The sequence below is a fragment of the Aethalodelphis obliquidens genome, unplaced genomic scaffold (genome assembly GCF_003676395.1).
Source record: "Aethalodelphis obliquidens isolate GAN/ISIS:26980383/991018 unplaced genomic scaffold, ASM367639v1 scaffold75, whole genome shotgun sequence".
NCBI classification, from domain to species: domain Eukaryota; kingdom Metazoa; phylum Chordata; class Mammalia; order Artiodactyla; family Delphinidae; genus Aethalodelphis; species Aethalodelphis obliquidens.
In genome coordinates, this window is record NW_020838019.1 from 6,568,949 (window position 1) to 6,594,203 (window position 25,255).

At 38.2% G+C, this 25,255-nt stretch overlaps 1 protein-coding gene across 2 annotated transcripts in view; it reads left to right on the top strand.

The window, feature by feature from the left end:
• Positions 1 to 3,880: 3,880 nt before the first annotated feature.
• Positions 3,881 to 25,255, top strand: part of RBL2 (RB transcriptional corepressor like 2) — a 43,914-nt gene continuing 22,539 nt past the window's right edge. The window contains exons 1-8 of one of the 2 annotated variants that reach the window (XM_027092238.1): positions 3,881 to 4,278; positions 6,586 to 6,716; positions 8,938 to 9,138; positions 12,354 to 12,418; positions 15,917 to 16,045; positions 17,560 to 17,720; positions 17,813 to 17,877; positions 18,835 to 19,021. In XM_027092238.1, the coding sequence (XP_026948039.1) occupies positions 4,036 to 4,278; positions 6,586 to 6,716; positions 8,938 to 9,138; positions 12,354 to 12,418; positions 15,917 to 16,045; positions 17,560 to 17,720; positions 17,813 to 17,877; positions 18,835 to 19,021 (1,182 nt within the window). In that variant the 5' untranslated portion in view covers positions 3,881 to 4,035. The remainder of the gene's footprint in view (positions 4,279 to 6,585; positions 6,717 to 8,937; positions 9,139 to 12,353; positions 12,419 to 15,916; positions 16,046 to 17,559; positions 17,721 to 17,812; positions 17,878 to 18,834; positions 19,022 to 25,255) is intronic. The other variant, XM_027092239.1, reaches the window with a different exon arrangement.

Genomic DNA, 25,255 nt, shown 5'->3' on the forward strand with positions numbered 1-25,255 from the left:
CTTTGTTCTTCTTTCTCAAGATTGCTTTGGTTATTCAGGGTCTTTTGTGTGCAAGTTTGATTTCTTTTTTTCTTTCTTTCTTTCTTTTTTTCCTGCACTGCACAGCTTGCCAGATTTTAGTTCCCTGACCAGGGATCAAACCTGCACCCTCAGCAGTGAAAGTGCAGAGTCCTAACCACTGGACCACCAGGGAATTTCCTGTTCATGTATTTTTTAAATGAATGATAGTGAGTATCTGCTATGATATTTAAGGTCCAATGGAAATATTTCAAGTTTAGTAACAGTTTCACTTTAAAAGGTCTGTAGTTACATGCTGGATGTTACATCCTTTGCTCTTGATCAAACTTTTAATGAAACCTTTTAGATGTCAACTTTAAAGTATGCTAGAAGGTGATTTTTTTTAGGAGGACATACCAAAGCGTGTGAAGACCACTGTGTTTCATTGTAGAAATGTTTATGTGATGTTTCACGGTTAAGTCATATATTTTAGGGTGATATAAATAATGTAAAGGTAAAATTTATTTTTAGATGACTGCCATTTATGGTCTTTGACATTCTATTGGACTATCAGATCACAGCCAGAGTAAGGATTTTACGTGCACAAAACCTGAGACTCCAATAAGAACAAGATATATCTTGATTATCATAATCAGTCATTTATTCAATAAATATTTTGGCGAGTCAACTAGATGCCCAGAACCATGTTAGACTCTGAGGTCACAGGATGGAACTAAACAGACACAGTTGCTACTCTCATAGCACTTAACACATAATGAGGACAATAGACATGAAAGATAAACATGTAAATAATTCACTATGACTATAATGTGTCATGAGAACATTTAATAGGGAAATTCGAGAAATTGACATTGAAGGTGGTACTTGACTGATGGAAAGCGATTTTCAAAGAGAATACAGAGGCAGGTGGGAGGGAACCTGTAGGCCATGGAGGATGTTGACTTCTAAGATCAGTGAGAAACTATTTTACTAGGGGAAAGAGGTGATCAGATTTGTGTTTTGTTTTGTTTTTTTTGCAGTACGCGGGCCTCTCACTGTTGTGGCCTCTCCCATTGCAAAGCACAGGCTCCGGACGTGCAGGCTCAGCGGCCATGGCTCATGGGCCCAGCCGCTCCGCGGCATGTGGGATCTTCCCGGACCGGGGCACGAACCCGTGTCCCCTGCATGCGCCACCAGGGAAGCCCCAGATTTGTGTTTTAAGACGGCCACCCTAACTTCTGGAGGAGAAGGAGATAAGATAAGGGGTAGAAATGTTTTGTACCCATAGTCTAGAGATTCAGTTTCAACTCTTTTCTTAGCTATGTCTAAGTCAGTTAATCTCCATCATCAAAAGTGCCTCTTTTTTCTTTTTTTTTTTTTTAAGGAATGTTAATGTCAATTATTAAGTAATTTTAGCTTTTCAAAGTTAAAAAATTTAATCTATTGGTAAGACTAGTGGAGGCATAAAAAATTACCAAGAAAAAATTCAATTATTAAGTGATTTTTTTTTCTTTCATGATAATTGATAGATACATGTCTTACACTTAACAGGTGTTTAATTATTTATTGCTGCATAACAAACTGTCCTAAAACTTTGTGATTTGAAACAAAATAATTATTGCTTTTGCCCACAGATATGCAGTTGGGCAGGAATCAGCGGGAAGGTTCATCTCTGCTTCATACAGCATTAGCTGGGACAGCTTGACTGGAAGCTGGAGAATCTGCTTGTAAACGGGCTCATTCAACATGGCTGGGACTGAGGGCCAGGGGTCTCATGTCCTATGTGCATGGTTAGAACAGCAAAACTCTCGTCCAAACCCCTGCACTGAGATGCCATAACTCTAGCATGGCTTCTAGCAGCATAAGGCTGTGTCCTAGGGTGACTCCAGCCCCTATTATTGATAAAATGCCTGCCTGAGAAACCTCAATGCTTCCAGAATTTAAAGATTGTTCTTGCCAACACCTGAGGAAAGGTCTCAGCCTTCCCTTTCTTACAGCATTTACTAAATAGGGCTTACAATTGTGATACCTTCCTCTGTCCTTTTGAGATGTACAGTTGTCCCTGGTATATGCAGGGATTGGTTCCAGGAGCCCTGCAGATACCAATAACTGCTGATGCCCAAGTCTCTTATATAAAATGTCATAGTATTTCCATATAAGCTATGCACATCCTCTTGTAAACTTTAAATCATCTCTAGATTACTTATAATACCTAATAAAATGTAAGTGGGATGTAAATGTAAATGCTAAGTAAGTAGTTGCTAGGGTACGTGACAAATTCAAGCTTTGCTTTTTGGAACTTCCTGGAATGGTTGTATGTATTTTGTTTGTTTGTTTTGTTTTTGTTCTTTTTTTAAAAAAAAGGGAAAGTCTTGTTTTCAGTGAGGTGTTTTTTCTTTTCTTTTCTTTTTCTTTAATTAAATTTACGTATTTATTTATTTTTGGCTGTGCTGGGTCTTCACTGGGGCGCACAGACTTTCTCTCTAGTTGTGGTGTGCAGGCTCCTCATTGTGGTGGCTTCTCTTGTTGTGGAGCATGGGCTCTAGGTGTGTGGGCTTCAGTAGTTGTGGTACGTGGGCTCAGTAGTTGTGGCTTGTGGGCTCTAGAGCACAGGCTCAGTAGTTGTGGAGCACGGGCTTAGTTGCTCCACGGTAGGTGGGATCTTTCCAGACCAGGGCTCGAACCCATGTCCCCTCATTAGCAGGTGGATTCTTAACCACTGCGCCACCAGGGAAGTCCCTGTTTTTGTTTTTCTTAATATTTTTGATCCACAGTTGGTTGAACCTGCGGATGCACAACCTGTGTATACTGCAGACCAACTGTATATCCTACAAATCAGGAGTGTCTTTCTCAGTGACCTGAAAGCCATTCCTTTGATATGTAATCATCAGGAAGTACAGAGTCTCTGACTCCCAGTCTCTGTGGCAGGATACAATCCTAACTTCAACAAATTGATAACTAGCAGGTCCACTTGGCCTAATCACATATATAGTCACCAACCCTCTGTAACTTTTTGCTTGAGCTCTGCTCCCTCCCCATCTCTACTCTTTCCTTTTCCCTTTAAATCCCCAATTATCTCTGCACAATTCAGAAAGGAGTCCAGCACTTTCCCCTACTGTCAGGAATGACTGCATAAAATGTTTTCATCCCTTTCACTGATGTCTAGCTTTGTTTATCTTTGACAACAGGCTTCTCTAAGTGACCTGGGCTTCCTCACGGTATGGTGGCTGGGTTCAAATGATCAATGAAGACAGAAAATGACCCCATAGCAAACCAGAAATGCCTTAGGGCTCCTCGTGCATGAAAACGTTTTATACCATACCCCTTTAAGAAATCAAAGACGACTGGAAACAAAGTGATTCATATAAATTTGAAAAGAGAAAGCAAAATGAAAATAAAAATAAAGGAAATGTAAATTTAAGCCAATTGGGTGACTTAGAGTAGGACAAATATGTCACTTATAGTGAATGTAAATTCACCCTATGGGGAAAAAAAGAATTACTACTTTAAAAAAAAATCCAATAATTATTTGAAAGTCGCAAATAAAATTAAAACATAGGAAAGAACTAGAATTAGGAATGACGCCGAAATTTGAATTTAGGCAGACAGGCCCTTTCTATTATCTTTATTTTTTAGATAAGGACACGCAGGTGATGAGTGTTATTTCTGGGGACACTTTGGACACTAAACCTTCACATGTCAACGTTTCTTGGATGTTTTCTCTTCAGTACAGCCCTGCTGAATGGTCTCCCGATGAGGAGGTACTTGAAACGGAGAGAAGTCGCTTTTATTTCCACCCGAGGGAGACGACGCGAGATGATTTTTCTACATATGAGTTTTGATCCCCGTGGGCCCCCGGCCTGGACTACATTTCCCATCAACCCGTGCTCGGAACTACGGGCACCGATGTGTGACCCAGCGCCGTTGGCCGCGGCGCAGTCGGCAATCAGTCGGCCGACTGGCGGGCGCTTCGCGGTTTGAATGGCTGGGGGCCCAGGCCCTCGGCTCACCTGAGGCCCCGCCGCCCAGGTGTGCGCTATGCCGTCGGGAGGCAACCAATCGCCGCCGCCGCCCCCTCCTCCTCTTCCGGCGGCGGCGGCCTCAGATGAAGAGGAGGAGGAGGATGCCGAGGCGGAGGACGCAGCGCAGTCGGCCCGGTCGCCGGCCCCTCAGACCCAACAGCGGTTCGACGAGCTGTGCAGCCGCCTGAACATGGACGAGGCGGCTCGGGCCGAGGCCTGGGACAGCTACAGGAGCATGAGCGAGAGCTACACGCTGGAGGTGCGCCCGGGGGGAGGAGACCAGCGGCTTTCCGGGCCTAGTGGTCCCGCCCCGCCTCCGGGAATGGGGCCCCTTGTCTCCCCGGCTCGGGCGCCCCGCGGTTGGGGGGTAGGGGGGACCCCTCCGCCCCTGCCGGCCCCGGCTCTCTGGGTCCCCAGCCTGGAGCGGGGAGGGAATCCTCTTTGCGAACCTTCGTCCTGGAAACCTGGCTTTTGAAAAGCTCTGTAGCGGCCCTGAAAGTGAACTCTGTCTCGCTGCTCTTCCCCCTCCGGTTCCGAAGCGGGAACAGCCCTTGCCCTAAAGTAGCACCGCGAGGCTGAGGTCGTGCTGCGGTCCGATTACAAAAACAAGCACCTTGTTGGCAGGATGAACAGGTGTAGTTGTCAAGACCATACGCAGAAGGGGGTGGGGCGGGGGCTTGCCTGCATTAGCTCTGAAATTAACCCGATGTTAGCGCCTGCGTTTCCGGGCTTCTTCAGTTCTTTTTGAACTGTACCAAATTGCCTTTGTCCAGGCCATTGCCTCCGTTTGAGTAAAAGCGTTACGTTTCGAGCTGTGTTTATGTATGTGTGAACAAAGACGAATCTTTCCCCTGCGCAAATGAAACGGGCTTTCTGCCCGCCTGGATAAAGACACGCATTTGTCTCTAGGAAGTCAGGACTGCGACGACCTTGAGGACCTATTGGTCTCTCCAGACATTGCCCAGGACTCTTATAGTCGCTGCGATCTAGGCATGTTTTGTCCCTTTCTTCCGACGGGGCTTGCAGCGGAGAAAATGGCCATTCTAGCCAGTGAGGCTCAACCCTGTAGGCACCTCCCCTTTATGGGCCAATGGGAAGTGACACGGAAGTCTGCATTGTTTATCCGCTGTTTGACTGCCTGTGTGAGTGGTATTTAAACTGCAGGCCATACGATTTTAAGTTGTTGAATAGTTTGTGGAAAGAGTAGGGCAAATAGGCTTAGAATGGGAAGGCCTAACCGAGGTGTTATTTAACTATAAGAGGGTGTTTTTGCCTGTGTGGCACTCACTAAGATTATTTTTTTATTCTTGCATTAATAGAATTTTAATTCAGTTCCTTATTCCCATTTTTACATCTGCAGCAGGGCGGGGTTGGGGGGGAAGCTAGTAATATACTGGCTTTGGAACCTGACAGACCTAGGTGACTTTGGGCAATTTACTTAACCATTCCAAACTCAATTTTGTGGTATGTTACTTTGAGATATTTGTACCTACCTTACAAAGCTGTTCTGATGGTTAAATAAGGTAACGTCGAGTTTCTGGAACATGAAGCACTCATATGGATAGCGCTTTGGAGTTTACAAAGCTCTTTCACATGCTTTGGTGATCTGGCTGAATAGGCCATGTTCTTGTTTCTTTCCTAGTGGTTCCTGTAGGCAGACAAAGAGAAGGACTCTTTTTTGGTGATGGGCATAAGTGCCTCCAAATAAGCTCTTATTTTACCCTCAGGATAACCCTGTAAATTCGATAGAAAAAGCATTATTTCAACTCACAGTGGTTAAGTTGTGTGAAGCCCAGGGTTATATAAGCAAGTGACAAATAATAGATGGTTAGTAAATTATTTTTAAAAATAACTGTTTGATTTCTCAGTTTTTTAAAGACTTCGATCTCAGATTCTTAGCTCAGTTTACCCAGTAAGTGAATGATGTTCATTCATTTCCCAAATATTTTTTGATCACCTGTTCATGGCCAGACACTGTTACGTAGGTGCTGGGGATAGAGCAAGGCACAAAACATAAAATCCCTGCCCTTGTGGAACTAGTAGTCAGGTATGCTGTAAAATAATGTCGGGTGTCAGTCTCGTGGAAGTGTACCCTGGAAAATAAAGCTCGTATGATATTTAATATAGAATAGTGGTTATAGAATTTTATCTTTTGATTTCTTGTATTTTCTCAATTCTCACAGTCCTCAGGTAAGAAAATTGAGCCTCTACAATTGTTAAGTAATTTGCCCAAGGTGATCTACTCCCATGCTGGGACTTCCACGGTGTATGTCCTGAGAGAGAGCACCAGGTGGAATTGTATTGCCTTTTATGATCTTGAAAGTTACATAGCATCACTTTCACCTGTGGTACTGGTTGAGACAATTCAAAGTGAGAGAACACAGACTTCAACCTCTCCGTGGAAGAATGTCAGTGTCACATTATACGAAGAGCATTTGGGACAGGGACATCACTGAAAATGCAATTTCCCACAAACATATAAATAACACTTTGAATTTAAACGAGTTTTTCATACTGAAATATATATAGTTCATTAGCTAAAAATCAATTTTCTTTTATTTTACAGGGAAATGATCTTCATTGGTTAGCATGTGCCTTATATGTGGCTTGCAGAAAATCTGTGCCAACTGTAAGCAAAGGGACAGTTGAAGGAAACTATGTATCTTTAACTAGAATCCTGAGATGTTCAGAGCAGAGGTAACTATGTCAGAGTTTGTAGAGTGTGACTAAGATAAACGCATAGTGACAGTAGGAATTTCTCTTTATCATTTTCCAAGCATTTGTACCTATGGAGTGCTAAATTTAGAAGTTAGGTCATGGTTTTTCTTTACCACATCTAAGTTAGTGTCCATTATATTTTATTTCTTTGGTGAAAAATAATTAAATTTTAACGTATTTGGTACTTGTATGAAGCGTTTACTATTAGGTTATCATTACATTTAATTACATTAAGATAATCAATTACATTTTCATTCCTACTAGGTTAATATTACACAATGACTTATCATTGTGTACTATTGGGAGAACTCTAAGTAAAGATACTCTAAATTGAAAAACTAAATATTATATGGTATTAAACTGAGAACTACATGTACTGGACTTGTATCTAAAGAGGAGGCAGAAATTGCTTTTTCTATCTGTTGTATAATTGAATTGATTACATTTATTATTTGTGCCCTTTGGGTTAATTTTCTCTTGGCTTATTAAAGATTGGTGGAAAAGGATGTTTGGCATTTTGGAGGAAGTGCCACTGTCAAAATTTATGGACCTAGTGGTTTAAAAAAAAATCACTTACTATTAAAATAACAACAAATGTAATCTTTTAGCTGGAGTCTATTTATTAACCTTGAACTCCATCCTGAGTTATATTTAGGCCTAGGAACAAGAGGCAGCGTGTAAAGAGTTGAACACCTGGGCTGTAAACCTGCAGAAGTGTGCTTAAATAAGGTGCAAAGTATAATCATTACAAAGAAGAAAAGTGGAGTCAGACTCATCCAGTTAAATGACAGACAAGGGACTTTAGAAGCAAAGGTCAAATTATGGAATCATCATTATAAACTCTAGTAAACTAAGCTTACCTAATATTTTAATGCAAGTAATATCTCAGACTTCAGTTTTATTTCCAATTCGAAAGCTCAATTTTTGTTTTTAAATTTTTACCTATGGGTTCAGATTATTTACTTCTCTGCAGCAATGGACTAAATGAATTAAAAAGAAAGAGCAGATTGGGAAAAGATATTTACAGTGTAACAAAAGATTAGTATCCAGAATTACATAAAGGACTACTAACAAATAGTTAAATAATTGACAAATAGCTACTAAAAAATGGGAAAAGTATATGATTTCACAAAGGCCTAAACTCACATAGCTAATACATGTAGGTAAAGATGTTCAGTCTCACAAGTAATCAAGGAAGTTCGAAGTAAAAATAAGGTAATATTTCATTCTCATCAGATTGGGGAAATTTGGAGTCTCACGATACCAAGTTTGGTCATTATGTAGGGAAATAGGAACTCTGTATTGCTGGTGTACATTGGAGAGAGTATAAATTGGCACAGTCACTCTAGTGGGAAATTTGGCAGTATCTAGTAAAGTTGAAGATGCATATTCTCTGACTCAGCAATTCTGCTTCTCAGGGTAGTTCTTAAAGAAACTTCAGCGTACAAGTACAGAAATGTGTTCATTACAGCATTTTTGTTATAGTGAAAAATTAGAAACCTCAATTTCCATTGGTTGGGGAATGAACGCAAGACATGGTAGTTCATATGAAGGAATATTTTTAGCAATTAAAAATTAGATCTACACGTAGCAACATTAATCTCATAAACATATTGAATGAAAAAACAAGTTGTAGAATGCTACTTACAGTATGATACCATTTATATAAAAATTTAAAACCACACATACAAAAGATACTACTAAACTGTTTATGGGTACATATATAATCACACAGTGTAAAAACTCGGATGGGAAGACTCAGACTATACAGTGGTGCTTATCTTTGGGGAAGAAGAGTCCAAAGGGAACTGGCTGTTTCTGTAGAATCTGAAGCAAACATGGCAAAATGTATTTGATATGTTTATATTTGTTAAATCTGGCAATTGTTACATGAATGTTGGTTATGTTCTCTGGTTAACTACTTATTTTCCACTTCTTTTGTATTGATATGTATTTCATATTTTTTTTAAACTTTTAGGTAATCTCAGGAAAAGAGATTAGGGAAATTAGATTTGGAAGATGAGAGAAATAAACCAATCTGTGAGATTAGCCAGAGAGGCATGAGTTGTGATTTTATATCACTGTCTAAAAGTAATATAATTTAATGAGTTAATTTCAATTACTTTTAATTATCTAATTTGTATATTTTACCCTGTGTTAATTACAAAAAAAAAATCTCATTTTTTATTTTTAATATCAGCTTAATTGAATTTTTTCACAAGATGAAGAAATGGGAAGACATGGCAAACCTACCCGCACAGTTCAGAGAACGGACTGAGAGATTAGAAAGAAACTTCACTGTTTCTGCTGTAATCTTTAAGAAATATGAACCCATTTTTCAGGACATTTTTAAATATCCTCAAGAGGAGCAGCCTCGTCAACAAAGAGGAAGAAAACAGCGGTATGTTTTTATATTTGTTAAGCAGGAATACACATTTGTCTGTACTACAGTTTTGATCCCTTAGTTTGTGTCCCTCAGTTTATTTTGCTGGTCTTAAGAAACAAATGTGATTTCATAAGTAATCTTTCTTTCCAATAATAATTTCTTGCTTTTCATTGTATGTTAGCTCTGAAGAGTTTGGCTTCTTTCACGTTGCAAAATGTGTGGAATCTCTGTTTCTATAAACTTTCCCTGTTCATTTAAGCAACCGAAAATGCAAAAATCAGACCTTAGATACTCTCACCAGTTAGCAATCTTGGGTATAGAATATGACTACTTAATTTTCTATTATCGATGATATTGACTATTTCTATTATTTTCTACATATTATAATACATATAGACTATTTCTTTATTTGACTTTTATGTCAAACTGAATAGTAAAAAAATCCCCCTGAAAAGGCTTCTCTATGTATTTTGATGTTTACAACCTGTGAAAAGTAGAGAAACTGGATTGGGGGGAGAATAGTGGAACTGAAAACTGAAACTATTATGAAATTCTGCTTCTGACTATGTGTGCAAATCTGTAAACTTATTCTGGCTCGACGTTTTCCATCTTTCCTGGTAGATAAGGGCAATTATGGGATACAAATTCTCTACTTTTATCACAAAAGTTTTTTTCATAAAGTAGAAATGAAAATTTGTTCTTAAAATAGAACTAGAAAAATGTTGACAAGAAAAGTAGGGGAAAAGAAGTTATTGTAATTGAATGAATAATGTTTGCTTCTCTTTCAATATAAAAATGTTCCCAAACTGTGAAGGATGTTTACAGTAAGTGAGCAGCTTTAAAAAATAAAACGATGTTCATTTTTATATACTTGACCCCACTGATACGGAAGCAGCTGGTCTAGTTTGCTTGCAGTTTTAGGGAATTGTCTATTTATAATTAAGTATTCTAAAGTTTGGATAGAAGCTTGTTTCTGAGTCTAAGTGAGGCTGATATGATCATTTATAGAAAGATATAGAATATCTTCTTTCTCTGAAGTGTTGTAAAAATGATTTCAGATTGTATTTGCTTTGATATTTATTAGGGTGTATGGACTACTTAATTCTAATTCAGAAAATTCTAATAAGTTTACCTAAAAATTTTACATCTATATCACCCTGTATACTTTTTATTAGTACTTTTGGCTAATATTAGTAATAGTAATGTATACCATTTACTGAGTATTTATTATGGGGCAGGGACTCTTCTAAGACTTAAGCATGTATTACTTCAGTTAATCATTACGATGGCTTTATGAGGTTGATACTGTTGTTACACGTGGGGGGAAACAAGCCTTTGAGAGGTTAAGTAATTTGGCCAAGGTCACACAGTAAGTGTGGAGCTCTTATTGAAACTTAAGTAGTCTGCCTGCAGAACCCGTGTATTTCACCACGACTCGGTATTGCATCTCACACACTGGTCTTTGAAAATTTCTCACTGAGTATTTATTGAGAGCTTACTGTATGTAGGATACAAATGTTAAAAAAAAAAAAACAAAAAAAACCCAAAACCCAGAGTCACTGTCTTTTGAGAGCTTACAGTAAGTATAGTCAGGGAGAGGCATGTATAAGTGCAAAAGATAATAGAAATGTAGGACTTTGGGGGCAAAAATAAGCCACTCTGTATAAGACAGTTAGGTAAGGTTCCATGGAGTAGGCAGAAATAGGACTGGAAGGATGGGTAGGATTTTGATAGGTGAATTTGGAGATACAGGTAGCCTTCTATGCAGAGGATGAAGAATGAAGACACCGAAGCAGCAAAGTAGGAGGAAATTTGGCTAAGCAGGTTAAGTTTGTTCTAGAGTTCTAGAGCCAGTTTTTGGAGTGGCTTGAGTGTTGTTTTTTTCTTCCAGTTTTACTGTGGTATAATTAACATGCAGCACTATATAAATTTAAGGTGTACAGCATAATGATCTGACTTACATACATCATGAAATGATGACCACAGTAAGTTTAGTGAACAGCCATCATCTCACTTAGAAATACAAAACTAAATAGAAAAAAAATTTTTCTTTGTGATCACAACTCTTAAGATTTATTCTCTTAACTTTCATATATAGCATACAGCAGTGTTAATTATATTTATGTTGTACATTACATCGCTAGGACTTATTTTTCTTATAACTGTAAGTTAGAATGGCTTCTAAAATGTTTGACTTTTATCTTGCTAGGTATCAAAACTAGGTAGTTTATCACATGCCTATTGTGGGGAGGCTACTTTTTAAAGCAGGGCAATGACGTTTAATCCTTGCCATCGACTGGTGAATGAAATACAGTATTATACCCAAGTAGAATGATCTTTTAGCAGATGGAGAGACTAAGGCACATGGAGAGCAAGTGTACTTAGCTAATGACAGTGCGGGAACTAAACCCCAGTCTTCAGATTCTTCTCTTCAAAGCACCTTGGTAGAATAAGGCTATTGGGATATGGAGCCAACAGATGTCTTACCTAAACATTGGCAGAGGATTTGGTAGAAAAGCCAAGTTTAAAACAGGTCTGAAACTCCCTGTAGCAGACATCTTAGCAAATATAACAGGTACACTTTTATTTTCCCCCTTCCTCCTCCCTGCAACAGGTACTCCTAATGATAGAAATATAAGGAATTATGAGGAGCCCCGAATTTACATTAAAAAGTCCTTTTGTGGGACTTCCCTGGCGGTCCATTGGTTAAGACTCCGAGCTCCCACTGCAGGGGGCACGGGTTCGGTCCCTGGTCGGGGTAAGATCCCGCATGCCATGCAGCACAGCCAAAAAAAAAAAAAATCCATTTGTGACTCGATATATAATCTGGAATGTCTTTAGGGAGGGAGGGTTTACATTTCATCAACTATGGTGGAGGGGAAAAAAAGTTGGAGGAATATCTGCCTGCATACATGGGTCTTAAAGCAGCATTAGCCTTGCTGATGTCATCAGAAGAACTATTGTTACTCGTTTTATTTTCTACCTTACTTATCTTGACCTGCAAAAGCTTTTACACCTCTTCAGAATTTTCTTCTGAGTGCTTTCCCTTGCTCCCAGCTATTCCCTTACCAGTATTTGGTTGGAGCAGAACTTCTTGCACATTTTCCATGTGAAATGAATCTGCTGTCACTCCCTCTAACTGTGGGTTTTGTTTCTCACCTAGTTTACAGTCATTTGTCATGTCTTTTTCTGATTCTTCTGTTATCTCATGACTTTTTTCTCCCCCAAAGGCGACAGCCCTGTACCGTGTCTGAAGTTTTCCATTTTTGTTGGGTGCTTTTTATATATGCAAAAGGTAAGGAAAGAGTGATATTTATTTAAATATTAGTTTATTTAAAAGTTCAGGTACTACTATTATCAACCTATAATGTGTATCAGGAAAAGATTCTCACTGAAAAATTTCTCAAGGCTTTTAGTCCCAGGTTCTTTTTTAAGTATTGCCTTTTCATAAGAGTCTTTTGAAATTCTTTACAGTATCCCAAACTTCCTTCATTAAATGGAAAATCCTTTGTTTTGTTCTTACACAACATTTTTTGCAAAGCACATTATCTCTGAATTATGGACTGAAACACATTAGTGTGTCTGTGCTTATATCTTGGGCTGTATTTTTCACGAGACATGTCTTATTTAATTGAGTGGGACTGATCGTTTTCAGAGTAGTTCAGATTACTTTTTACATCTTGTTCAGATAAATATGCTTGATCAAATACCTTTAGATACAACTTATTTTCTCTACCTCCTCTTTTCACTTAACCTGTCCAAGGTCTGCATTCAGTGAAATACATTTTTATTCTTATTATTGTCCTCTCTGTATTTTTTTAATCAGGAATGAATTGACTATCAGTAAGTTTATTGAAATGAAATATAAAATATGTGTAAAATTTATGCAGCTTATTCCTAGGCATAGTGTCTTTTTTTTTTTAATTGAGGTATAGTTGTTTTACAATGTTGTGTTAGTTTCTACTGTACAGCGAAGTGGAGTTCCCTGTGCTATACAGCAGGTTCTTACCTCTCTGTATTTCTATGTAGAAATGATTCTTACTAATATATAGAAGAGCAGAAAGTACAGTTACACAGCTTTTTCTATAGATTATATAGAATGCCTTTGCCATTAAGATATGCCAATAAAATGCAAAGTTAAAATCAAAGAATTATTAGAGCTGGCAGGTATTTCATAAATATAAGAGGTTCTCATTATTAGATCCATTTGTCCAACTTATTTAAAGAGTCAGTAACTGAGGCCCAGAAACTAGCTGCTAGAAACAGAGCTAGGATTTGAATCCACATCTCCTAGCTCTTGGTTTCATGCTGCATGTGTAGGCCCTCTAGCAGGGATGTGTCCCTTGGTGTCAGTTCAATTTGTCTGATTGTAGCTGGTCCTTTCTAGCTAGTTAGGTTAGAACTTATCCTTCCTTCCCTGAGTTGCATGCTTTATTGAAAAGAAAAATCTTTCTTTTGTCAAAAATGAGCTCTTGGTTATTTTTGCTTTCCATCACACTGGATGTTTCTTTAGCAGAGATGAAGGTGGTGTGATCAGTGGCATGAAATTTAGAAAGGCTTAATAAGAGCATATAAACTGTTTTCATGATGGTTGGAACATTTGCTACCACTTGGCTTACTGTGGCTGGTGTTATGATATTAGTCTTGACAGTAGATTGTGGGCAGGTATATCTGACTTCTAGGATTTATATCTGTTTTATGTCTTATGACATATGTATACTTGGAGGTAAGTATTTGGTACTATATAAATTATTGGAAGAGAAGTGTATTTATTTAGGTTTTGGTCTCACTTGATCAACTGGGGTGGCATAGCTTTTGTCTCTACAATTAACTCAGTGTTTGAGTTTTACCTTACTGTTATTAATTCCGATATAATTATTTGGTCTAAAGAGCCTTTGTCTACCCACGATCCAGCACTATGATCGTTTATGATTCACTAGGATCTTTTCCAATAGAGTAGTTTAGTTGGTTTTATTCAGTTCTTGATTTAGTTATTTGGGGGATGGTGTACTCTTATAGACACCTTTTTCATGACTTTGTCTGCAACAGTGGGCATCCCAGATTATCTCATTCCTGATAAACAAGCTAACTTTTGCCTGTTATCTTTGTTGACTTCCAATGGCAAGTACACACGAGTGACAAGTTTGGGCTTGTTGTCATGAAGGGCTTTGTGGACTGAAGACTGTTAGGTGCCACTTCCTGTTTTACATGTTATCCCAAGTCTTCAGTCAGATTATCTTTGTTGATTGAAAGATAAAATATCTCACGAAGTGAGATTTATTTCTAAAGTCAGGATTTGAAATGTAGAGTATGTCATGATGGGAGAGTCCTGGAGTTTAGGTTCTGATCTTTAGGGGCATTTCAGATTTTTGTTAGAAGTCACTGTGCTGCCAGTTATTTCCTTCCGTGGCAGGTACAACACCAGTGACAAGTTTAGGCTTGTCAGTGTGTAGGGCTTTGTAGCTTGAAACTGGTAGGTACCACTTCCTGTTTTACATCTGAGGAATTGAGTATATTTTAATATTAAGCATCTTTTTTGTGAAACCATGCAAGTTAGTTTGGTTATATCAATGCAAAGTTTAGCCTATTAATTATCATTTGTCTTTTTGGCAGCAGAAAACTATTTTTTCTCTTTAATCCATTTAAATTGATTTGTTGAAATATTTCCATCTATTAAAAAAAAAAAAGAATTGCTTATCCTGCTATGCTGAGGTAAGTGGTAACTTTCTTTAGAGGAAAGGAGAGAAAACAGCCTGAAACAGAGTAGTGTGAGTGTGTGTGTGTATGCATTTGGGTAGTCATTTAGTGTGAAAATGTCAAGGTTTAGAAATAATTCTTCAGATGTATGTTAGCTATTTAAGTTGAATTCATCTAATGTTATAAGAGTGTAAAATCAATATGAAGCATATATATGCAGTGTTTAATGCTTAAAGATACAAAAAAAATCTAGAAATATTCCTTAATTTCTAAGAATAATAAAACTGTTTTAACTGCCTATAAAAACTCTTTTCAATGTTAGAGTTAAACCAGAACTACAGAAATGACATGTTTCTTTAGGTTTAGGTTTTGGTTTATTTTTTTGTTACCAAGCATCAACAATTATTCCTGGGATACTAGCTCTAGAACTGAAATATCTTTTATTGTGGTCCTGTTGCATTAATTTATATGAGCTTGTATTACTACATCAAAAAGTATTTAAAATATTACTGTTAGGAGTCTGATTATAGTTTCTGGTCTTTTTAAAATACATACATGAAAAAATAATTACATTAATCATTTTTTCAGCTTTTCCCATCTAAGCATTTCTACCAGTTTTCTTGACAGAAAAATATTTTCATACCAAACAATTTCTTAACAGCTTGAGATAATTTATGAAGTTGTTTGTGTTCAGAATTTTCAAAAGAAAAACCAATTATGATAAAATTTTGATCAGCTATTAGGCATTTAATAAATGCTTATTTAATGAATATTAATGAATGGCATTTATAGTAAAGTTTTGGTTTTTCTTAAACTCTTTTTTTAAAAATACTTATTTTTAAAATTTATTTATTTGGTTGTGCCAGGTCTTAGTTGTGGCCGGCGGGCTTCTTAGTCTTACTCTTATCTATCTAGTTTAATAAATTTCTAAGAGTTTAATATTTCAAACTGTGAATTTGCCAAAACACTTTCTGTAGCTCTTGAGTCAGCTTTGTACACTGTTGTATAATGTCATTTTAACTAAAGGAAGAAATTATTTTAAAAATATTGTGAAGTTGATGCAAATTTAACTCTATAATTGTTTATAATCCTGTAGGTAATTTCCCCATGATTAGTGATGATCTGGTTAATTCTTATCATCTTCTGCTGTGTGCTTTGGACTTAGTTTATGGAAATGCCCTTCAATGTTCCAATCGTAAAGAACTTGTGAACCCTAATTTTAAAGGTAAGTTTGTAAATCAAAGACTATCAGACAACTCACATTTCTACATTATGTTTACTGTTGGGAGTTGTACACATACTACAGCTTTCCTAGCATCAGAGAACATAAATGCTTTTCAAAGCTTCATCACCAGAGTACTTACAACTAGGAGTTGAGCTCTCTGTAAAAATATTTATGGAAAAAGAAATTGCAAATATCACAAAGTTTAAAGTCTTAGATGACAACTTTAGAAGTTTCTGAAATATATATTCAACAAGAAGAAGGAATTTAAAAACCTGGAGTAGCGAAGATGACATTAGAGCTGACGGTGGTTTTCTACATTGGCAAGTTTCATGGCTGACACACAGGAGGAGGTCAAAGCAGATTTATTGAAAGAATCTCCATTTCAGATCTTTTCTATAGAAGAGGAGTAGCTATGGTTCTAAAATAAGTAAAATGAATTTTCAACTCTAAACTAAAAGGTGTTTGGAAATGATAGTTATTTTGGCTATCCATTTAGTAGGCTTTAAGGTATATAATTTCTATGAATGATATACAGTAAGAGACCAATTATGTATAAAGCAAATATTAAAAAGTATTTATTGGGCTTCCCTGGTGGCGCAGTGGTTAGGAGTCCGCCTGCCAATGCAGGGAACGCGGGTTCGTGCCCGGGTCCGGGAGGATCCCGCGTGCTGCGGAGCGGCTGGGCCTGTGAGCCATGGCCACTGAGCCTGCACGTCCGGAGCCTGTGCTCCTCAACGGGAGAGGCCACAACAGTGAGAGGCCCGCGTACCACAAAAAAAAAAAAAAGTATTTATTGAGCTATTATATAATGCTGCTGCTATTTGAATAATAACTTGGTAGGATTCTGAGTGATTGTTAGTTGTGGGGTGGTTACAATTAGAATTTCAGCTTGTCTGAATCTCAAGGTAGATTTTTAAAGTCAGTGGAGTTAATTACTTCAGTTGCTTCTGGTTTGGTAAGTTTAATGTTCTCTGTATTCTGTCCTTTCTTTTATTTCTTTCCTAACTCCCTTTTATATTTCTATATAGCTGCTTCCCTTCATTTTATCCCCTCTTCTTTATTTCTCTTGCATTGAATCTAGAACAAGGGCTGTAAATTAACATGATAAATACATATAATTAAATCAAAGTATATAAAGAGTGTGTACTTTGAACAGTAATTTTTTTCAAAGTGCTATTTTTTATTTGAATGTAACGCTTATTGGCAAAAGTTTTATTTTTCTGGTTTTTAGATCTTATAGCAATATACTAAATTATTTTTTTAGTTTTTCTTTTTTAACCGTCTCCAGGTAGATAACTGAATAACTGAAATCTTTTGAGCAGTGATACGCTTTACCTCTATTTGCTATTTTTGAAGTATATTTAAATAGAGTCAAATTAGGCCCTTACACTATTTCCTGTACACTCATATGCTAACTCAAGTGCTGATTAGACTCTCTATTATTTATAGTTTAGTTTATTACAGTTTGGTTTATGGAGTGCTACCTGCTATCTCTATGATTTTACCCATCACAGGTCTATCTGAAGATTTTCACGCTAAGGATTCTAAACCTTCTTCCGACCCACCTTGTGTCATTGAGAAACTCTGTTCCTTACATGACGGCCTAGTTTTGGAAGCAAAGGGAATAAAGGAACATTTCTGGAAACCCTATATTAGGAAACTTTATGAAAAAAAGGTTTGTAAGTAGTAAAGAAGTAATTTGAAAATATCTTCTGGGCAAAGACTTGATTTAATACGATGACTTAAGGATCTTTTCTTTCATCATAGCTCCTTAAGGGAAAAGAAGAAAATCTTACTGGTTTTCTAGAACCTGGGAATTTTGGAGAGAGTTTGTGAGTACTTCTGTTATAAACGTACTTTAATGTTTTAAATTATGTACCGAGGAAACCTCAGAGTTTCATGTTTTTTTGTTTTTTTTTAATTTATTTAATTTATTTATTTTGGCTGCGCTGGGTCTTCATTGCTGCGCGCGGTTGTGCCGAGCAGGGGATGGTCTTCATTGTGGTGTGCAGGCTTCCCATTGTGGTGGCTTCTCTTGTTGCGGAGCATGGGCTCTAGGCGCGCAGGCCTCAGCAGCCGTGGCTCACGGGCTCCAGAGCTCAGGCTCAGCAGCTGCGGCTCACGGGCCTACTTGCTCCGCGGCATGTGGGATCCTCCCGGACCAGGGCTCGAACCCGTGTCCCCTGCATTGGCAGGCGGATTCTTAACAACTGTGCCACCAAGGAAGCCCGAGTTTCATGTTTTTATTGTTTGTGTCCTGGAAATTTAGAATATGTCTTGTGGCAGAATATAGGGATGCAGTAAAAAATTCTGTCAACTATTACTCGAAGCACATGTTTTAGATTTATTGAAAACTGTATGGCCGTTCTTTAAAGCTTTAATAGTTAAGCTTTTGGATCGTGATTTTTGAAATAAAGAAATTCTTTTGGAACTACACAGGGGAAGAATGATGATGTGGAAGTACTTAGGTCTTCAAACTTGCCTGGAGCAGCTAAGAAAGATAATTAGGCTTCTCACCAGAAGCTGTACCTACCAGGCAGCTTGGTACAGGATACCCATCCTGAAATACTGTCACCAAAATATACTTACTGTACAATGCATGAGCATAATGGAGCAAGCGTGCATTTTATACTCCTCAGTTTTTATAATTAACAGTGATCCCACTAAAACTTAACTTTTACAAAATTATTAGAATTTTTAGTAAATGAAAAAAATGAAACAAGTAGCCTAAAACAACTGAAATGGCAGTTCCGTGAGTATACATTTTGCCTATTTTTTTTCCCCTATAGTAAAGCCATCAATAAGGCCTATGAGGAGTATGTTTTATCTGTTGGGAATTTAGATGAGCGGATTTTTCTTGGAGAGGATGCTGAAGAGGAAATTGGGACCCTCTCAAGGTGTTTGAATACTGGTTCAGGAACAGAGACTGCTGAAAGGGTGCAGATGAAAAGCATCTTGCAGCAGCACTTTGACAAGGTGAGTTGAGCCATGCCAGAAGAGTGGAAATACAGGAGCAGACATGCCAGAGGTTCTATTTTATTTTGGTAATTGTGTGTGTAGATGCGTTTTACTTGCTTCCAGTGTGAAAAAGAAAATTCACATCCTACTTATCTTAATTGAAAAAGTTATCTCCCAGGAGATGGAAACAACCTAAGTGTCCATCATCGGATGAATGGATAAAGAAGATGTGGCACATATATACAGTGGAATATTACTCAGCCATAAAAAGAAACGAAATTGAGCTATTTGTAATGAGGTGGATGGACCTAGAGTCTGTCATACAGAGTGAAGTAAGTCAGAAAGAGAAAGACAAATACCGTATGCTAACACATATGTATGGAATTTAAGAAAAAAAATGTCATGAAGAGCCTAGGGGTAGGACAGGAATAAAGACACAGACCTACTAGAGAATGGACTTGAGGATATGGGGAGGGGGAAGGGTGAGCTGTGACAAAGTGAGAGAGTGGCATGGACATATATACACTACCAAACATAAAATAGATAGCTAGTGGGAAGCAGCCGCATGGCACAGGGAGATCAGCTCGGTGCTTTTTGACCACGTAGAGGGGTGGGATAGGGAGGGTGGGAGGGAGGGAGACGCAAGAGGGAAGAGATATGGGAGCATATGTATATGTATAACTGATTCACTTTGTTATAAAGCAGAAACTAACACACCATTGTAAAGCAATTATACTCCAATAAAGATGTAAAACAAAACAAACAAACAAACAACACTTTTGGGGCTTCCCTGGTGGCGCAGTGGTTGAGAGCCTGCCTGCCGATGCAGGGGACATGGGCTCATGCCCCGGTCCGGGAAGATCCCACGTGCCGCGGAGCGGCTGGGCCCGTGAGCCATGGCCGCCAAGCCTGCGCGTCCAGAGCCTGTGCTCCACAACGGGAGAGGCCACAACAGTGAGAGGTCTGTGTACTGCAAAAAACAAAACAAAACAAAACAAAACACTTTTGAGGACCAAAAAAAAAAGTTATCTGTATGTTTACTGTTTTAAATTTTGTCAACCTTGACTTTCAAAATTTTTGGTTAGATCTGGGGAAAAGAATTTAATATAAATGTAAATGAATGTATCATGCTGATGATTGTTGGTTTTGAGAAGATGGGCCAGTAATATACAGCCCATATTGAACATAGTAAGTGTTTAGAAAATGTTGATTGACCCAAATTGGTACCTTCATCTAAGAGACTAGAGAAACTGAGAATCTGTAGTCTTCAAGAAAGTTCTGTTAAACTGAGTTTCAGGATCATGTGTATATTTCATGCAGACACTTAGGATGATGGCGACTAGGAGTTTCCCTTCTGTTGTGTGGTGTTCATACAACAGAAAATAAGCATCTTTTGACAGGTGCTTCCAGAGGCAGTGTAGCTAATTCCAAGGGGTTACTCACCTGTAAGACCAGACTTAAGACTGGTTTGCTTTCTCATTCAACGAATATTCTCAAGGTATGCTGTATGTCAGATTGTGTCCTGGACACTGGGGCTATGTCAGTGAACAAAACAGCTATGAATATCCTGGAATTTACTGATGGCTTGGATCTAGGGTGTGAAAAAAAAGAAAACAGTGATGACTCCAGTTGGGTGAATGGTATAAAAGCTAAAGTCCTTACAAATGCCTAAAAAGTCTTCAGTGATCTAGCCGTGCTACCTCTCTGAATTCATCTCCCACCACTTTCCTCCTCACCCTTTCCACTCATGCCACATTAACCTCCTTTTTCATTCTTCAGATATGCCAAGCATACTCCCAACTCAAAGCCTTTGCTCTTGCTGTTTTCTCAGCCTAGAGCATGTTTCTTCAAGATGCTCATGTGGTTTACTTCCTCGCTTCCTTCAGATCTCTGATAACCTGACTACTATATAAAATAATAACCACTAGCATCCTCCCCTACCTCAGGACTTGCTTTCCCCCTTACTTTGCCATTAGTATTCCTGTTAGTATTTATCAGTGTCTGATGGTTGGTAGGTAGGTAGGTAGAAATAAAGAATTGTTTGTCTCAAGGTAATAAATACATAGAAAGAGAGAGAGAAGGAGAGAAAGAGAGGGAGGAAGAGAGGGAGAGAGGAAGAAAGGAAGGAAGGATAGATGGATTGTTTATTATCTGTCTCCCTGCATTAGAATATAAACTTTATGAGGTCTATGACCAGTGTTGTATTCAGTGCTTGTAGGCATTCCATAAATATTTACTATTGACATTTATTGAGGGGAAAGAACAAGTCTAGCGGGGAAAAAGTCAAGAATTAGAGTTATGAGCACATTAAGGGTGAGATGTCTTTTAAATATTCTAGTAGAGGAGTTAAATAGGCCGTTTAGAGATACAAGACTAGAGCTCACAGCAAAAGTAAGGGCTGTATATACATATGTGTATGTGTATATATATATATATATATACACACCCTTAGGATATATATAGTGTCATTAGGAAACGGATGGCTTTTAAAGCCATGGAATTAAGAGAGGTTACCTAGTAGTATGAGTTGATAGACAATAAAAGAGGTCTAAGAAGTTAAAGAGAGACTCTTCTTGATCAGAATGCACAGGAAGCTTTAAACCAAGAACTTAAACAGGGCTACCAAGAAGCCCCATGCTGACCTTGAGGACTACAGGCAGGAAGTTGTTTGTGGTCGTCGTATGTCATTTCCTTTGTGGAAGTGCTGCTACCTGTGGGCCCCGTGGTGAGATGCTGCTGGCTGCTGTTGCTTCTCCCAGCAATGCACTGGTTCATAAACAGGGAAGAAGGTGGCTGTAAGAAAAGGTGTTAAATATAGGGAGAAATCTTCTGAATGTAGTTAATCTATGTAGATCATCTTATTGACCTAAAAAAAATTACAGAATTAATTTCTTTGAAACAAAGTGAAAGTCTTGGCTCTACTCTTGTTTAATTCACAGAGAAAACACATATAGATTTATTTCTGTGTGGCGAATTACTGTGTTTTTCTGTATCTCATGAAACTTGAATAGTTCTGTTGCCAGGTAAAAATTTTACTGGGTGTTTTTACAACTATCTCTAGAATAAGCACATTTAATACATAGGGAAATATAGTCTATCTTGAATAGTAAAAAACTCTTTAGCTATCTTAACCTTTCAGAGTTTGTTGGAAAAATTAGAAAAGATATTTTATTAGCCTATGTATTTTTTTTAACATCTTTATTGGAGTATAATTGCTTTACAATGGTGTGTTACTTTCTGCTGTATAACAAAGTGAATCAATTATACGTATACATATGTCCCCATATCTCTTCCCTCTTGCATCTCCCTCCCTCCGACCCTCCCTATCCCACCCCTCTAGGTGGTCACAAAGCACCGAGCAGATCTCCGTGTGCAATGCGGCTGCTTCCCACTAGCTATCTATTTTACGTTTGGTAGTAAATATATGTCCATGCCACTCTCTCACTTTGTCACAGCTTACCCTTCCCCCTCCCCATATCCTCAAGTCCATTCTCTAGTAGGTCTGTGTCTTTATTTCTGTCTTGCCCCTAGGTTCTTCATGACCATTTTCTTTTTTTTTTTTCGTATTCCATATATATGTGTTAGCGTATGGTATTTGTTTTTCTCTTTCTGACTGCCACTCTGTATGACAGACTCCAGGTCCATCCACCACACTACAAATAACTCAATTTTGTTTCTTTTTATGGCTGAGTAATATTCCATTCTATATATGTGCCACATCTTCTTTATCCATTCATCTGTCAGTGGACACTTAGGTTGCTTCCATGTCCTGGCTATTGTAAATAGAGCTGCAATGAACATTTTGGTACATGACTCTTTTTGAATTTTGGTTTTCTCAGGGTATATGCCCAGTAGTGGGATTGCTGGGTCATACGGTAGTTCTATTTTTAGTTTTTTAAGGAACCTCCATACTGTTCTTCATAGTGGCTGTATCAATTTATATTCCCACCAACAGTGCAGGAGGGTTCCCTTTTCTCCACACCCTCTCCAGCATTTATTGTTTGTAGGTTTTTTGATGGTGGCCATTCTGTCCAGTGTAAGATGATATCTCATTGTAGTTTTGACTTGCATTTCTCTAATGATTAATGATGTTGAGCATTCTTTTATGTGTTTGTTGGCAATCTGTATATCTTCTTTGGAGAAATGTCTATATGGTCTTCTGCCTAATTTTGGATTGGGTTATTTGTTTTTCTGATATTGAGCTGCATGAGCTGCTTGTACATTTTGGAGATTAGTCCTTTGTCAGTTGCTTCATTTGCAAATATTTTCTCCCATTCTGAGGGTTTTCTTTTCATCTTGTTTATGGTTTCCTTTGCTATGCAAAAGCTTTTAAGTTTCATTAGGTCCCATTTGTTTATTTTTGTTTTCCATTTCTCTAGGAGGTGGGTCAGAAAGGATCTTGCTGTGATTTATGTCATAGAGTGTTCTGCCTATGTTTTCCTCTAAGAGTTTGATAGTTTCTGGCCTTACATTTAGGTCTTTAATCCATTTTGAGCTTATTTTTGTGTATGATGTTAGGGAATATACTAATCTCATACCTTTACATGTACCTGTCCAGTTTTCCCAGCACCACTTATTGAAGAGGCTGTCCTTTCTCCACTGTACATTCCTGCCTCCTTTATCAAAGATAAGGTGACCATATGTGCATGGGTTTATCTCTGGGCTTTCTCTCCTGTTCCATTGATCTATCTTTCTGTTTTGGTGCCAGTACCATACTGTCTTGATTACTGTAGCTTTGTAGTATAGTCTGAAGTCAGGGAGCCTGATTCCTCCAGCTCCATTTTTCGTTCCCAAGGTTGCTTTGGCTCTTCGGAGTCTTCTGTGTTTCCATACAAATTGTGAAATTTTTTGTTCTAGTTCTGTGAAAATGCCATTGGTAGTTTGATAGGGATTGCATTGAATCTGTAGATTGCTTTGGGTAGTATGGTCATTTTCACAATGGTGATTCTTCCAATCCAAGAACATGGTACATCTCTCCATCTATTTGTATCATCTTTAATTTCTTTCATCAGTGTCTTATAATTTTCTGCATGCAGGCCTCTTGTCTCCTTAGGTAGGTTTATTCCTAGATATTTTATTCTTTTTGTTGCGATGGTAAATGGGAGTGTTTTCTTAATTTCACTTTCAGATTTTTCATCATTAGTGTATAGGAATGCCAGAGATTTCTGTGCATTAGTTTTTGTATCCTGCTACTTTACCAAATTCATTGATTAGCTCTAGTAGTTTTCTGGTGGCATCTTTAGGATTCTCTATGTATAGTATCATGTCATCTGCAAACAGTGACCGCTTTACTTCTTCTTTTCCAATTTGGATTCCTTTTGTTTCTTTTTCTTCTCTGATTGCTGTGGCTAAAACATCCACAACTATGTTGAATAAGAGTGGTGAGAGTGTGCAGCCTTGTCTTGTTCCTGATCTTAGTGGAAATGCTTTCAGTTTTTCACCATTGAGGATGATGTTGGCTGTGGATTTGTCATATATGGCCTTTATTATGTTGAGGAAAGTTCCCTCTGTGCCTGCTTTCTGGAGGGTTTTTACCATAAATGGGTGTTGAATTTTGTTGAAAGCTTTCTCTGCATTTATTGAGATGTTCATATAGTTTTTCTCCTTCAGTTTGTTAATATGGTGTATCACGTTGATTGATTTGCATATATTGAAGACTCCTTGTATTCCTGGGATAAACCCCACTTGATCACGGTGTATGATCCTTTTAATGTGCTGTTGGATTCTGTTTGCTAGTATTTTGTTGAGGATTTTTACATCTATGTTCATCAGTGTTATTGGCCTGTAGTTTTCTTTCTTTGTGACATCTTTGTCTGGTTTTGGTATTAGGGTGATGGTGGCCTCGTAGAATGAGTTTGGGAGTGTTCCTCCCTCTGCTATATTTTGGAAGATTTTGAGAAGGATGGGTGTTAGCTCTTCTCTAAATGATAGAATTTGCCTGTAAAGTCATCTGGTCTTGGGCTTTTGTTTGTTGGAAGATGTTTAATCACAGTTTAAATTTCAGTGCTTGTGATTGGTCTGTTTCATATTTTCTATTTCTTCCTGGTTCAGTCTCAGAAGGTTGTGCATTTCTAAGAATTTGTCCATTTCTCCAGGTTGTCCTTTTTTTTTTTGCGGTACGCGGGCTTCTCACTGTTGTGGCCTCTCCTGTTGCGGAGCACAGCCTCCAGACGCACAGGCTCAGCGGCCATGGCTCACGGGCCCAGCCACTCCGTGGCATGTGGGATCCTCCCAGACTGGGGCACGAACCTG